The 16,286-nt window shown below is 36.5% G+C and overlaps 2 protein-coding genes across 8 annotated transcripts in view; one reads left to right on the top strand and one right to left on the bottom strand.

Moving 5' to 3' along the window:
* ARL13B (ADP ribosylation factor like GTPase 13B) overlaps positions 1 to 16,286 on the bottom strand; it is a 37,656-nt gene that overhangs the window by 10,753 nt on the left and 10,617 nt on the right. For all 7 annotated transcript variants that reach the window (XM_027660084.1, XM_027660086.1, XM_027660087.1 and 4 more), the window contains one exon: positions 804 to 909. In XM_027660084.1, coding sequence (XP_027515885.1) covers positions 804 to 909 — 106 coding nt within the window. The remainder of the gene's footprint in view (positions 1 to 803; positions 910 to 16,286) is intronic.
* Positions 2,204 to 15,243, top strand: STX19 (syntaxin 19). The gene is made up of 2 exons (XM_027660098.1): positions 2,204 to 3,691; positions 12,160 to 15,243. Exon 2 carries the CDS (start codon positions 12,259 to 12,261, stop codon positions 13,132 to 13,134), a length of 876 nt encoding a protein of 291 aa, XP_027515899.1. The 5' UTR covers positions 2,204 to 3,691; positions 12,160 to 12,258; the 3' UTR covers positions 13,135 to 15,243.

Raw genomic sequence — 16,286 nt, 5'->3', positions numbered from 1 at the left:
GGAGGGGAAAAGTACTTGCAGTTCATATCACATTCCTTGACTGAAAACAAGAAATTAGCTAAACAATTACTGTTTACTGCAAAACATGGAGAAGTATGGGAAGTAAATTTGTATTTAGGCATTCCACAAATTCAGAAATATTTACAAATCCTTTTTTTGCCAAGAGAAAAATCACATCTGAACAGTGATCCTTTCTGAATGTCAACACAGGCAAATTCCTTTTCTGCTTCTTTTTAAAAAAGTTGGAATACTAAATTTGCTGTTCAATTCAACAAGTTTTAAACTGCATCAGTAACTTAATTATTCTTACATGGTTTCAGAACAGAGTAGCAATTACATTTTGAGGATCTCCATTGTAAACATTTGTTAGAACATCAAGGTGAGCAGTAGAATTTCTTGCAGAACAGATACATGGACTGTATCTTTTCTGGGAATGCAGGATTTTAGTTTCTACCTTACTGGAAGCTTTACATATCATTCACTCATGCCTAGGCTTCGTGAACGAAGATTAAGGAAGGCTCTATCCACATTTATTACAGGCATGCTGGTGGCTTATGAGGTCAATATGAGATAGACATAACTGATTGCAAAAGGCACAGCAGAAAGACTCCTTAGATGGTATATTCTGCAAGACATGGTTCTTTCTGCGTTGTCTTTTCTCCTCGAGAGTGATCCTGCGTGTGTTCTCAAAGCAGATGGTTGCATTATAGATGGTGTGTCTCCAGGCCTCCCAATTGGAGGATGGAAGCTTTACATATATATAATTAGAAATTAGAAAATGAAGCGTGTTACAATATACATACAATTTGACAGAGACACTTGTGTTCATTGACAAGCCTCTCCAGAGACAAGGATTCGATTACATCTGCCTCTGACAGAGCTCCTTCTCTGTCCTGCTTATTTGCCAGCCTGGAGAAAAGATCAAAAGAAACACTTAGCACCCTGAGACAAGAGAGATTCATGAATTTCCAAAAGCTAAGTTTTTGAGAAAAGTAGGAAGAAGGGAAAGAGTGAGAAAGGAAAGATAAAATGTCTTATTTCATCTTTAATTCATTATCCTTTCTGCTTAAACTTTCTACTTAGTCCATGCACCCTTTTCATCAGATATTAAAACTAAACAATCACTGAGGTACTTAGTAATTCCTTAATAATTATTCACAGAGAAAGCAATTATATTTACAGCTAAGATGTAAAAGACCATCCTGTTTTACATCTTAAGTTACACAGTGTAATCTGTTGGAGTCACTGGATGAAAGTTCCAGAACTTTGCAACTTTCCAAACCATAAGCAATTCCTGCTTCATGATCACCTCAGGTCTGCCTTATTATCAAATATTTCTCTCTAACGCCAAACAACTTCATATGTGATGTTTTGAATTTGCTCTTCCTAAGTAAAACTTAAAGCCCAGAGGGAGGAAACATACCTAATTAAATAGCAGGAAGCAAAAAAACCCCACATGGCTTAAAAATAAAAAAGTGTTCTGTAAGATGAAGTGCTATCATACTCTTATTTCTTAGAGGACTCTAGAAGATAGACATCCATTTAGGATTACAAGAATACAACACAATCTTATTTTGTACATTCTGCAACAGTAATAATCCAAGCTAAGTGCAAAAGCTGCAAGAAGGAGTATTCCATAGCATTAGGGAATCTGAAAATTGCACTTGCTTCTCTGTAATAAAAGACTTCCACTAAAATAATGTTGTTCTGAAATTTAGCAACATTTCAATTACATGAGAACTCCGATTCAACCTTCTGGATAAGAAGACAAATATTTGGCTTTCATGAACTCAATGGCAGAAGATTTTGGAACCAGAAATCAAGTCATCATCATTAACTCAAATGGCTTTTAGGGAATGTTAGGTCAAAGCTTGTACTTTGGATTTATCATACTCCTTGCTGGGAAGGAACAATGGTAAGAATTCACTCCACAGTTAGGAGAACTTGTCAACACATCAATTTGGACTAAGACCTTATTCTTTCCTATTTTCCAGAATCACAGTATGAGAGTTTCAATTCTTAATTATTTTACTGCCAAGGGTTTTTACTTTCAAAGAAACATTAGGGAAAAAGCTGTATTGCATCTACAGCTCAAAAAAACATTCCTTGTCATCATTAACCTCATGATTCATTATCTAATCTTTCATCTTTTCTAGAAGAGTTTGTTTATGAAGGAGACCATAGAAAAGTAGCTTCTCAAATGCCCAGTCTCTCTCAACCTTCATCATTCTTAACTATTTGTGGTCCAAATGGTTCACTTATTTATCATCATCCTGGGAATACAATCCCTACATCCCACTGATAATCAGAACTTTACTGACTTGCCTGCAGAGCTAAAAAGAGTATAAGGTTCTTCTCCCTGCCCCTCCTTTGATAACTTGTTCCCACTTCTCAAAGAGAGAACTTCAGCACTTTGGATGATTCACTGCAGAGATTCTCGGTCAATACATATACAGAGCCTATGATATTTTCAATGTTTGTGTCACTGTTTCTTCTCAGCAACCAGCCAGAACATGAAATGTCCTCTCAGTGTTTAGCTATGAAACAGGATAAACCAGGGAAAAAATTAAATTAAATTCAAGAAAGCTATGGAAAGTAATTACAAGATTGGAAAAAACTATCTCCATTTTTTCCCCCACCACTTAACATCTTTGTTACAGTCTGAAAATCCTACTGTGCTGCCCTTCAGTCTCCAAAAGCATTGCTCAGCAGTGCTGTCAATTCATCCAGATCTAAATGAAGAAAATATTTCTGAGTAGTGCTTGTTGCCACAGACTATTCCTTTCTCACCTGAAGATTAAATAACTGTACTCTGTGCTGTGTTATTGGACTGCACACTCTACAAAGCACACCTGAGGCAGAATGAAATGCTGGTGAGCTGCACAGCTCAGTGTCAGTGTGACACTAAAGTCCTACAGCTTGCAGTAGTTGCTGATTTTTACCCTCTAATAGCTTGAAAGGTATCATATTTGTCTTTCTGGTCAATTAGTTTCCATCTTCTCTGCAGCAACACTGACTGAGCATTCAAAAAATACGGCTAAGGTGCTACATCTGGAAAAGCAGCATATCCAAATAACTGCCTCCACCTAATGCTCCCCAGGAAGTGAAGTGGTTTTGCTCAGGTCATACATTTACTGAGCACCTCAGACTTTAGGTCAAACGCATAAACGGAGTTAAAATGTTTTTAAGATACTATAGCAAAAGGCATTATTTTGCTGGGTTTTGTTTTCCATCTACTATTAGATCCACCTAACCTTGCTTCTTTTCCCCTTCTGGTGTAGAAGAAAGCAAGCCCTGCACGTACACTTGTGCTCCACTTCCAGCTCTTAAGGGCTCTCTATCCAAGGAGCTGCTCCCAGGCACTTCCTGCTGCTGGGCAGTTCCAGCAATGGATCCACCCCTCAGCAAGGCTGGGTTTCAAACAGGCAGAACCAGATTCCCCAAGTAGAAAGTAATCAATTTGCCTGTCTACTGCAGTGGCAGAAGTTTCTCTCTCACACTACACCCTCCTGAACACTTGGACAACTATATAAGAACCAGAAGCAGAAGGAATGAAGAAAATCCTTAATGGAAAAGTCACTCAGGACATGTTACTTTGGGAAATATTCAGAAAAATGTTTCTCAGATTGTACTGAAGCAGGAGTTCTGCTGGAAAGGATAAAACAGAAAGCCATCAGCACCGGATTCAGAGGTATATACTTTTTTCTTACCTAATATATATAAAGTTGCAAATATCTGAAAAAAAAGCTCTGTATTGCGGATTTAGAATGGAAATATGCTCAAGTGTCAAGACATACAAATAATGTATGTCGACCCAGCAAAGAATTAGGTATTTCTGTGGGTGAATATAGTCTCAGAGCTCTACTACTCATGCACAGGAACACCAGGTTTCGAGGCAAGTTTTATGCAAAAAAATACCTTCTTCAGGGAATACATCAGAATTATCTTAAAGGACAGACCTTGGTTTTAAATTTCCAAGTCCGTTAAACTTCCTATATAGCAATTTTTCATGTTTAAAACCCCATAAGAGGTATATATCAAAACATACTTGAAAGCACAGGAGCGTGTCTGTTGGTTTATCATGTTAAGTTTGCTGAGTAAGAAGCTTTCATATATAAAATCATGCTTGGCTTGCTTTCAATTTCACATAAAGTATATTTGGAATTGTGTTGGTGTACCAAACTTACCTCATGCAAGAAATAAAGAAAAAGTAGGCACCTACTGCTTTTATATCAAGTAGGATTTGTCTAAGCAACTTAAGAGAGCTTTAGAACTTTAAAAGTCACGGGAAACAAGGTGGAAAGGGAGTGTTTGTGTGCACTGGCACAAGTGACATCTGCAGTTCAGTGACAATATTTCTTTAGAAGCCAGAAGACATGCCAGAGAAAAACAAAGTCTGAATGCAATCTATCCTTGAGCTGTTTATAAAATTACTGAGCAAAGAGGAAAAAACCAAACCAAACAAAAACCAAACCAGTATTAAAGTTTACTTTACAATAGAAAAGATCTGGTGAAAAAAAAATCATGTATGAAATGGACACATTTGTATCTCGGCTTTCATCAGTAATCCAAGAAGTGTTACAGAAAGGGTATGTGTGGGAAGAGGGTTTTATGTGTGAGGGTATGTGTGTGCACATGTGTTTGTTTTCCTGTTCTGCAGAGTAGGAGTTTTTTTTAAATACTGTTACTTTCCAACTGATGCATTTCCCTCCACTTGTGTGGGATTCTTATACAGTAACACAATACTGAACACTGAATATTGCAGTGGGTACACACTGGAGGGTGATCTGTAAAAATGTCTCAGATGTGCTGCTTTTGGGGTTAAGTTTAATCAGAATCAGTGATCACAGACCCATGGTGGCCATCAAAATGAAGAGCAAAGCATCCCTGAGGTCAAAATATTACAGTATCAGAGCTATCAACAGGTTAAAAGCAAGTTTAGGAAAATGCATCTTTACAAGAATGATTACTTTGAGATCATTAGTCTTTAAGGCTCCTTGAAGAAGCTGTAGCTTTGTGGGACGGAGTCAGAATTCCTGGGGAAACAAGGAAGACAGAACCTTTGAATTTAAACAGCAGTCTACACACAGGGAAAGAACAGTGCTCTATTCTTCAGTGTACAGTCAACCTTCTATCTAAAAATGCTGTTCTACCTTTTCTCCCCTCAGAAATTTTATCTCTCATGTATTAACTTTTTTCTTGGACAGCAATCAGAAGGATGTTTTATCCTAGAGAAGCAGACAGAGCATGAAAAAGTTTATTAGTCTTTTTATGCTTTGCTTATGTTAAACATCCACAAAAGTCAAACTCCTGATCCACAAACACGTCAGTTTGCCAGTTTGTTTTGCTTGTTCTTTCTTCTTCAGTTACTGGCAGTTCATGAGCTTTTTCAGGAAGTCATGGAACATAAAATTCTTTATATTTTTAGCAAACAAACAGATAGGAGAATAGACCAACAGTTTCAGGTCTTCTTGGTTGCTGACAATAATGACAAACCCATCAGTAACCTTTTACTGATTGACACATAGCTCTTCCTCAAATAAACTTACCTCATTCCTCTAGTTTGCTTTTCATGCTTTCAACCCTTATGCAAAACAATCCTTTGGATATTAGGCTAAGCTATAATGTAGAAATGATGAATAAAGTGCTACAAGATTATCTGCCTGCAAACAGCAATTAAGAGTTTGCTTTCATGCAGTTGCAGGGAGCTATGAAACATCTCTCTATTTCAAGCTTAGCCCAAGACTGTTCCTCCAGGTCACATTTAAATACGAGAATAATTAAGAATAAGATTCTAAACTCATCCTGTTATATCATCTCTGGGCAACTTCATTCTCATATTACCTTTTGAAATGGTCACAAGGTTTTCAATAATTATAATTTGTTTTATTTTGTTAAATTTTATGTTTTCTTACCATAGGTCTGAACCATATTCATATTTACTGAAAACATATTTCTCTGCTCTGCTCTCAGTTCAATCACACCTGTTGGTCAAATAAGCTGCATCCAAAGAGACGTCTGAGCTCACATAAAATGTTATTTTCAGCTTCCAGATGTGTAATTCCAAAAGAAATAACAATAAGTTATGTTGCCACATATTTCTGGACAAGATTTTAAAAAAAATTGTAAACATGAATTGGTTTTTTATACTTTATTTCACCTTGATATATCAATACCTAGGCAAACAAAGTACAGTCAAATTGTCTATAAGATATGTTTTTATAAAAAACCTGCCTGAAAATCCTTACATTTATTCCAGGTGAGTTCCAAGGCTGTGATACAAAGCTCTGTGGTCTGACAAATGAAATGGGAATGAAAAGTAGGTGACTTATGTGAGTGCAAAAGCATGAACTCACTACCTCCCACTTCCCAGAGTATGAGCAGGGAACATGAGAACTGCTGTCTGGACATGTGGAAATGGTGGAAGATGCTTTTCCTCAAGTCTTCCCTATCTGCAGCCACACAATCACAACAAAGGGTTTCAAAACTCCAAGGAACAATCTCAGATTTGCAACTGAATCACTGTATCTTTGAACCAAATACTTCATAAAATAGCAAAAATCCCCCATATTTTTAATTGAAACACAAGAGAAGAACTGACAGTTGTAGAGATTTTGAAAATATAAAAGCTTGTACCAGGTGATTCACCAACTGCTGATTCTCCCACTCCACGAAGTAGTATTCCCTTCTCTCTCAGGATTCCTTCCCATTTCATGCAGCACCACACAAAAACACAAGACACCTACATTTCCTACATCATAACTGTGTTATGGATTTATGCTCAAAGGCCCAAGAACATCTGCATTATTTTTAAGTAACTAAGGTCTATTTTCTCCCTCTCTACATCTCCCTTGGAGAACTTACTCCAGAGCAGCACGATTTGGTTGCACTTTGGACTAATTCTTACACACCTTATGAAATCCTTGAATACTCAGGACTGTTTAATTCTATTTTAATCCCATGTTTTTACTCAATATCATTATTTCTCCACAAACTACCTTTGCACTTTAGTATTTTTAAATATTGAGAATAAGATACCTTAGCCTATAAGTCCCCTCTGCTGAAAATGTTACCGATTTTCTACTCTCATCTCATAAATGGCATATTTTTAGGCAGGGCAAGCTCTCTGCCTCTGGTATTTTCTTGTTGAACCACTCCCACACTTCCCACAAACAGAAACTTGAACTTACAACTATTTCTAAGCATGTTTTTCTAAGGACTTATCTTAAGACAGAGATGCTTTAAGAGGATATTTTCACCCAACCAGCTTGTGTCCGGTAATCCTTGGTTTAAGCATGTTTGTTTATCAAGTATTTAAGTTAAAGGACACTTTTTAAATAAAGGAGAAAATAAATGTAACTTGTAGCAAGAAATCCTACTTTAATTACTTCAGATAAATCTTTAACAAATAGGGCAAGATTCCCATCAAACCCCATCAAACATTCTTGTGAGAATATATGAGAGAGCACAGCCTTTGGAGCAAACTAAATTTCAACTCAACTAGTTTTCCTCACAGACTACTAAAAGTATTTTAAACTATATGCATTTAAATGGTTATATGTGTCTCACTAATTTTTTTTGTTGCTAACTTAAGATACTTAAGCAGGAATCAACTTCCAGTCCAGAGTATGACTCCAAACACTATCCACAGCCATTGTGCTCCAAAGTTATATAGGTTTGTTGTCATCATATAACAGAGCTATAATGTAACTTCACTGCAGCTGGGAACATGAATAAAATAAAATTTTAAGATGACATGTGACCCAAAATTCCTTTGGGACATGTTGCCTGAAAACATCCTCTACCCAGTGCCCTTAACTGACTCGTAACTACGGGACAGGAAAACAAACCAACCTTTATTTTTGTTGCAACCACAAAAATAAATAAAAACCCAACCCAACCAACAAAACAAAACCCCAAAATAGCATAATAAAACAAAAAACCCACTAACAACAAAAGATATCTATTTCAGCCAAGGTAAAGAAAGCAGGATGATCCAGAACACAGATGATACATATCAAAGAGCTCTTAAAGAGAGAATTCTGCTTCTTAATTGCCTCCAAGTCCTCTTCTCTGGAAGAGTATGCAGGATGTTAAAATGAAGGTAAGAAGGCATGAAAATTGTATCAAAGATCAAATATAAACAGAGCCTTTTGTGTCAGGCATTTTAACGAAGGTGACAAATAACCAAGAAATAGTGAAGAAAATTACGGAAATTAAAATAAACAGGAGGCTTCGGTAAATTGGGGGTGGTGGGGAAGAAATAAAACAATCCAGCAAAGCCCAAAAAGAAGCCATTACATCTAATTACAACCAGCAACTCGAGTTCCATATGATCAACTTAACTGCTTCACATATCCAATTGTATCTTTTAACTTGATGCAGTCCAAATCTCATTTTTGGATGTAGGCTCCACTTTTATTGGGTGTATTTAAAAAGTGGAAGAATATTTATGTCATTGCTTTGCAATTAAGCAAATGGACCTTTTAACTTGTCTTTTTTTTTTTCCTTTAAAAATAGAGAAGAGAATATAAAAATTTTCATTATCTTTGAATTTAGGACATACTTTATCATCGTGACAGATTAATAATGGTGGTCCAGGATCTATTATTCCACCAGTGTGCTGATGTAATTGTCTTTATAAAGACTTTCCCAGCCACTTATGCCATGGGTTTGACTGCAGAGATTCACATAACCCTGATGAGCAAAACAGTCAAGTTATCAGAAGGCAAAGACTCTTGCAATCCCCTTAAAATATATTGATAAGAATGTAAAAATTGCATTTCTGAAGAAACAAATACAAACTTAATCAATAGTGGATTTGCTTGATAAAAACACAGAGGAGCAGGGAAAAAAGTGTTTCTGGGAGATACAAAATACCAGAGCAACCAAACTGAAATGTCCCAGTGCATTCCTAATTTTTCTCCCCAGATAAGTTTATGAAAGCACATCAATAATCCCTTAACTGGGCAAAACTGGACCTGATTCATCCTCCTTTATCTCTGCCCCCTCCTCCTCAAATCCATCCTGCAGCCACATCAGTTCAAATAAGTAATTGCAGCCATATTATTAGAGCAACTCCACTGCTACAGATTATCTTTTTTTAACCACCTGCCTGTGATTCCAGCTCCAAACATGGTTTCAGCATCAGTAATAGTTCAGATAACAGATGTCACAGCAGCATTTATGACTGAGGAATGGCTAGAAACACAGGCAAACCTCACTAATGCTTTTCAGATTTATAGGTATGAGAGCATTTAGAGCTATTTCTAAATACGGTCAATAATTTAAAGCTATAGTTTAACAAGCAAATGCTTTCCCATCTACTGATTTGCTTTGGCTTTCCTGCAGTCAGTCTGTTGGCTGCTTTAACCCAAATTTTCCAACCTCTGATGAACAGAAAGTCTGATGAGGACGTGCCAGTCTCTGTTACTTTATCACTGTAAAAATATCATCTTTTTAAATATTTTTTTGAATATAGGGGACACACTAACTCACTGGATTGCTTCCAGTCCACATATTCTGTTTACTTAAGTCTAAAAGAATAGGTATATTCTCCTTTTATTGACAAAAACTTCAAGGAAATGGATCTTTCATCTCAATCAAAACCTGACCTGCCCCTATCCACATACGCAAACACACAGGACAAAAACAAGGACTTACAAAGCAAAGCTTGTTGTGGAACACACAAGAAGCCAAGTCAAAAATTTCCAAGGTTATCTTTGTCAGGAAGACATCCTTATTTATTTGAAACCAGCATGTGTTTCAGTTGCCAGTATAATCAACTGCATTTATTGTCAGGTACGTTCAGTGGCAGGTTTTGAAGGCAAACCTGACAGAATATAAGATATGAAACTAAGGTTCAATTGCTTGCATTCCATTCTTTTGTGAGAATAATGTTTAAACAAGAAAAAAAAATCTTAAGTATTTTTTGCTTGCTGCTTTGCAAGTTTGATAGTTGAGAAAGTTTGGAGATTTGCAATTTTGTTCGTTCTCTCCATCTCCCCCTAATTATTTGAAGACAAATGCACCTAAAACATTGAAAAGCAGATGTCAATCACTAATGCATATATCTACTGAAGATAAAGCCCAGCATATGCTCCAGTGTTTAACTTACTTTCAAATCATAGGACATTAATCATATGAAAAATGGGTAACTGCCATTTGTGGTCTGAAGGAATAACTGGATGACTTCATGCATGTTTCAGAGCTTTTCAGAAATTACTTGCATTTTCTTGGATACAAGAAAGTCTTGCCACAACACATCATAAACATTAATGGTGCCCTTAGAATTTGCTTTTAATCCCAGGTTTGCCAAGCCAGGCTAAATTAATATGGGTCAGCAGCACTGGGCTACACTGAAACACATTTTCAAGTCACTTTCCCTGCAGCAGCTCTGAAACATTCCTAAAGGATGTTATCTTGAAGGAATAGCCTGACTTGTGCTGTGGGGAGATACATAGGAAGTTCAGCAATGAAGAGGCATTACTGTAATCAAACAAATACGTGTTGCATTTTCTCCACCCCAAAATAATACTCCTCAATAAATAACCTGCAAGCTTTTCTGATCACAAGTTTCAGTACATTACTGTAACTTTTTGGATTCTCTTGATGTGAATCAAACACTAAATTCAAATACTAAAGGATTATAAGGAAAAGAAAAAGCAGTATGGGAAATCCACACTAGGGTAGAATATCAACATTCTTTCTCACGATTGACCCCTGAAGCAGTTCAAGTTTTGTTTTTCAGTAATTCTCCTGCAGAAAGCCACATTAAATCTGTGAAGATGTGTCCACACTGTTTAACTCCATGACTTATAATATTCCAAAATCTATTTAGGGACTTTAAATATGAAGTATCATTTCAAACTGTTCAAATACAACAAAATCATTTGCATATTGGCAGGTTACCTGATTGATCCTTTGCAGTTATTACAAATGCATCCTTCTGGGTACTATAAAGAAGTACTACATTTGCTTAGTAATAAAAAACAAATATAAATCTTTAGAATCAGGGTTTAAGAATAATTGCACCTTTAAGTCTTTCCTGAAACATCTAAAAACAGGCAAAAGATACTTCTGTCCTGTTTAACTGCTTGAGCAGCCCTTTGGAAGACACGCATTTGATTTAACCAGAAGACCCCAAGTAAAAAAATCCCATAATCTTCTAGTCCTGAACATTTTACTTCTTACTGAAATTTTCCATTCTTGATCACAGTCCAAGCAAATAATTCATGTAGAGTTTGAGAAAAACACTTTCTTCCCTATAATTAAAACCAGTTGAACTCAGATGTTTTCTAAAACATGCACAATGGAAACTTTCTCTTAATTATATCTTCAGTAAAGCTATATATTTAAGAATATAAAATATATATTTAAGAATATATTGTGAATTACATCTTCACAACATCTAGGGTATAAAACAAAACTAAATCCACTTTCTATTAAATAAGAAACAGCACTGAGTTGTATCCCACTATGGTGCACAACGCACATTTGCATAAATTTTATGAAGACTGCAAATGATAATGTAAGAATATAAGACAGTAATTGAAAATAGGCTTAGAAAATCTTCATGCTGCAACATTAGTGATGGGGATTCACCTCCAGAAAAACTCAAACATAAAAAAAAAAAATCTATTTTCATGCTAAATCATTAGTTTTTAAATTACGAGAGTTGTGTTTCTTACAGAGAATCCAAAAATGGAACAGCAGATTCACTTCTATTTCCAAAAAGATTTAAAGGTTGATGAATTTTAATCAGATAAAGAACTAGGATAAAATAAGAATTTGAGTTACATCTCTCTTCCTCCCCAAAATAAAAGTGCTCCCCACATATTATGTTCTTCACTGGTCCAAATTCTGCATTCTACCCACAAAAACGGGATTGGGCTCCAAATCACTGTATGTGGAAGGAACACTGTAGTGAAGAAGCTGAGGAAAGACTGTAACCAGACCCATGTGAAGGCGGTTATGATAAACTCCTCAAGAGCCTGGAATAAATGGTGGAGTGCACTGACACCACCTATCTCATATATTTGTTCAGAATACCCACCACTTTTACTTTTGTGCATAGAGAAGTGGCTCTAACCTCCCAAACTACTTTTTATGTTATACATACAACTGCTAACATTGATTGTTGTTACGTTTTGATTACAGTGAAACAAAATCAACAAAAAAAGATATTGGATTAACTTCCTGTGTTGCAAGAGGGGGAAAAAAAGCCCGGGGAAAAAAAAAGCCCTGAACACAAAAGCCATGAGAGACCGACTGCAAGAGCTTAAACTGAGGGCTAAGGAACTACAGATAGCTGGAGAAAACAACAGTGTAGCTGTCCAAGAAGAGGAGCAGGACTTTGAACAGCAGGCCATTATTTATGAAAAAGAGTCCATAACTGAAAGGCACTTGCATGAAATCCAGAAGCTTCAGAATGAAATTAATAACTTGGTGGAAGAAGTTAATAAATTCAGCCAACAACAAAAAAGCCTGGTGTCTTCAATGAGGCGATTCAGTGTTCTGAAAAAGGAATCTAACATAGCAAGGGAAATAAAAATTCAAGCAGAGCACATAAGAAAATGTTTGGATGAACTGTCGAAGACAGTGAAAAAAGCTGAAAATGAGCATGGGCCATCACGTGCCACGGTGAGAATCCTGACTTTTCAACATGCCTTCTTATCCCACCGTTACCTCAATGCCATGCTCTCCTACAATGAAGCCATAACTGCCAAGCAGGAGAAATGCAGGAGGTTTATTGTCCGTCAGCTCGAAGTAGCTGGTAAGGAGGTGTCTGAAGAAGTAGTCAATGACATGCTCCAACAAGGAAAATGGGAGATTTTCAATGAAAATCTCCTCACTGAAGCCAAAATAACTAAAGCTCAGCTTTCGGAGATCGAGCAGAGACACAAAGAACTTGTCAGTCTAGAGAACCAGATCAAAGACATAAAGGAACTTTTTATCCAGATATCAGTGCTGGTGGAGGAGCAGGGGGAGATGATCAACAACATAGAGATCAGTATGAACAACACTCAAGAATATACTCAAGTATCTAAAGAAAAATTTGGGCTTGCAGTCAGGTATAGAAAAAGAAACCCCTGCAGAGCAATATGCTGCTGGTGTTGTCCATGTTGCAAATGATAAAAGAAATGAACTCCTGGAAATACCAATGGTTCCTACACAGCAAACTGATCTTGAAAAGCAATCTTAGGATCTCATTTTCCCTTCAACAGCACTCTCAGGAAAAACTCTGTCTATTTATCCAAAGAGAGTTAGAAGAATGCAAAGAATGTTATGGTTTTCACACAAACACATGAATGAGGGGAAAGGATCAAAGGACAAAAGTGCCACTTTTTTGTTCTTCTGACTCAAACTAAAATAATGTGGCAACAAACTATCTGTGCTTTCGGGAAGCATTGAAAGCATTGCTATCTCAGATTTCATAATAATGGTCTAGTTGCTTTTTACAAAATAATAACTGGTATTTTTAATTGCCTTTTGTTTTTTAGCACTTTTATTTACTTGATTCAAATTCTAAGGGTTTTTTTTTCCCCAGAAATTTGAAATTCTACAAAACCAAACTACACATAAAGCAGACTCCATTAGTAACAATCCAGAATGTGATGCCTAAACCAAACAAGAAGTCAGAAGAGAGTTATCTGGAGTGTTTCACTACAACCTCTATAGGAAAAGTTACTCACAGACATTGGGTTATTTATTTAATAACACCCTGCTGTATTTCTTACAGATAGGGGTTGAGTTCCTGTTTTCTGAACAAATTAAAGAATACCAGCAGCAGCAGAGCACATCACCAAACCTACAAAGATATTTGTCAGCATCTTGCTGAGAAGCCAAGCATTAACAAACCTACACAGATATTTATATTATTCAGCTACATAGGCAGACTCCCTACTAGGTAAGGATAGGGGAATATGATACTTTATCACACAGTGTTAAGGCATTTTCTTACTGCTGCCTGTTCTATCTAAACGTTCAGTTGCATCTGCAGTCTCACTTTTGCTAGTACAAAAATTAAAGGAAAAATATAAAAAAACAATAGAACTCCATACTTATTTAAAAAAAAAAAAATCTAGAACCAGAGGATGCTTTAGGGTTGGAAGGAATTCCTGGGGGACCTCCAGATCATCCTCCTGCTCCAACGTTTGCTCAAATCAAGACAGAAATTTTCCTGGTTGCAGCTCTTGTCTACCACTTTTGATCCTACCACATGCCCCTGAAAAGAACCCTGTTATTGTCACACCTTATTGCTTAGGCAGCAGGAAGATGTCTCCCTTAGTTTCTTTACTTCTAGTCTGAACAAAAGCAGCTCTCTGACTCTCCTGATATGTCACATGCTCCAGTAACCCAGCTGGACTCACTACATAATAGTCACATTTGTCTTCACGGTAGTCCTGTGGTGGGAAGTCCAGAATGGTGCAGGACATGGATTTATTTGTACTCTACAGGAGTTGCCAGAACTTCTAATGGAGGGTTTCCACAGCTCTAGATGGTTCCATGAAATTCTGCTGATCGTAGAAGCTTGGGATATTCAAATAGGAATGAAAACCAGATGCCTAAAGCAGCAAATAAGAATAGCTCCCCCGAGTACCTAAACCAGCAAGCAGAAAAGGAGTGCTTTTGCTTTCCATATTCCCAATGGCTGGCTTCTACCCCGTTCCCAACTGCTTTTGGAACTTAATGAGAAACAGCTCTCTAATGAAATTTAACAGAAAATAACACTGCAATCGAGGCGAAAAAAGTTATTTCCAAAAAGAAATTTAAAAAAAAAAAATTCCACGCTAAAACCAAACCCCAAACCAAAAATGTACTTCTGAACTCCGTGCTGTGCAAAGGTACAATCAATACTACTATATCTGGATACAGGCAGAGAAGGCAGAACAAACTGCATTACAATTCTACAAGGCACTGAGCTACATGTCTTCAGTTTCATCTAGTGGGAAAAAAAAAAAAAAATCAATCTACTATCAAAGGGCACTACTGAATTATTGTTACATTGTGATACTTAAAAATAGTTGGATTCCTTCCATCCCACATTAAAATTGCAACTGAAATTAACTGTTATCAAAATACAATCAAAGGTCTGAACCTTAAAAAGAAAAGTATTATAACATTTATAAGAAATAAAGTTAATGACACCACAGTTATTATTTCATTAAACAACCTCCCTTAACTGCTGCATATATGGAAACTACCTTTATGTTCCAAGAGCAAAGCAGAAACCAGACAATAAACAATAGAGAGAAAAAAGTTGCTATGGTCAACCTATATATATATATATGTATGTATTTATGTATTTAAACTTATATAATACACACAGAAATATGCACCTAACATCAACACCACCCCATCTTCCTTTCCTGTTTTTACTTCTAGAAAAAACAAAGGTACAAAACTTTCCTTCTCTCCTGGGCCCTTAAACAGAAAGGTATTGTGGTACTTCTTGAGGGATTATTGCAGTCAGGATTGACAGGAGAGAAAAATCAAAATACAGCAAATACCACTGGTTTACACAGCATCTCCCATGCAGAGGTGTTCACATCCTTGTCTGAGAGGGAAATGTGTTCCTGGGCCAGCTGCCCTCTTCATACAATAGAGATGTTTCTCGGAAGCAAACACGATCTTGTTAAACAAGAGCTGTGCTTTAAATTGTGGAGTAAAACTTGAGTTTCAAGAATATGTAGGAAAACAATACAAAAGTGAACAATTCAAGTAGTTCTCAGATGTATATTTGGTTCGAAACAGGTAAAACAGAAACATATAAAACACACTGAAGAAGAACTGGGAAGTGAGAAAACCAGGACTTGTGGAAAGCTTTTTCTTAATACAGGGTGGTAATAACTGAAAATAAATAGCATTAACCAAAACTTACATTGAAATCATGGGCATTTGATATTGAGCATTCAAAATTATGAACAGTAGAAATTTTGCAGTGATCATTAAAGTAACTTTCCAGTGTTTTTGTTAGTTATATAATCATACAGAAGAGCAAACTAATTAAAGCAGAGCTCTGAGTGTTCTACTAAGAAAAATAAAATATTAATAGCTATAATCCCTTATCACCAAAATAGCAGGCAGAAAGGAGTTTTCTACTCAAATAAAAACACCTGACCAGCAATTTCCCTGGTATAAAAACATCAGCCATAGCGCACAGACTTGTATTTCTTCTTGCAACATAAAAACCCCAGACAACCAAAACAAAAGCCCCAGCAGACAATTAACCCCAAACAAAACTAGTATTTGCCTAAATAATAGGAAGTCTGTGTGTTCCTTTC

This window comes from Corapipo altera, unplaced genomic scaffold (assembly GCF_003945725.1).
Source record: "Corapipo altera isolate COAL_440 unplaced genomic scaffold, ASM394572v1 74, whole genome shotgun sequence".
NCBI lineage: Eukaryota > Metazoa > Chordata > Aves > Passeriformes > Pipridae > Corapipo > Corapipo altera.
The sequence above is the reverse complement of the archived record's forward strand: the minus strand, read 5'-3'. Positions and strand labels throughout refer to the sequence as shown.

Excerpts from the sequence above, each read along its gene's own strand:
- STX19 (XM_027660098.1), top strand. The coding sequence starts at position 12,259 with ATGAGAGACCGACTGCAAGAGCTTAAACTGAGGGCTAAGGAACTACAG.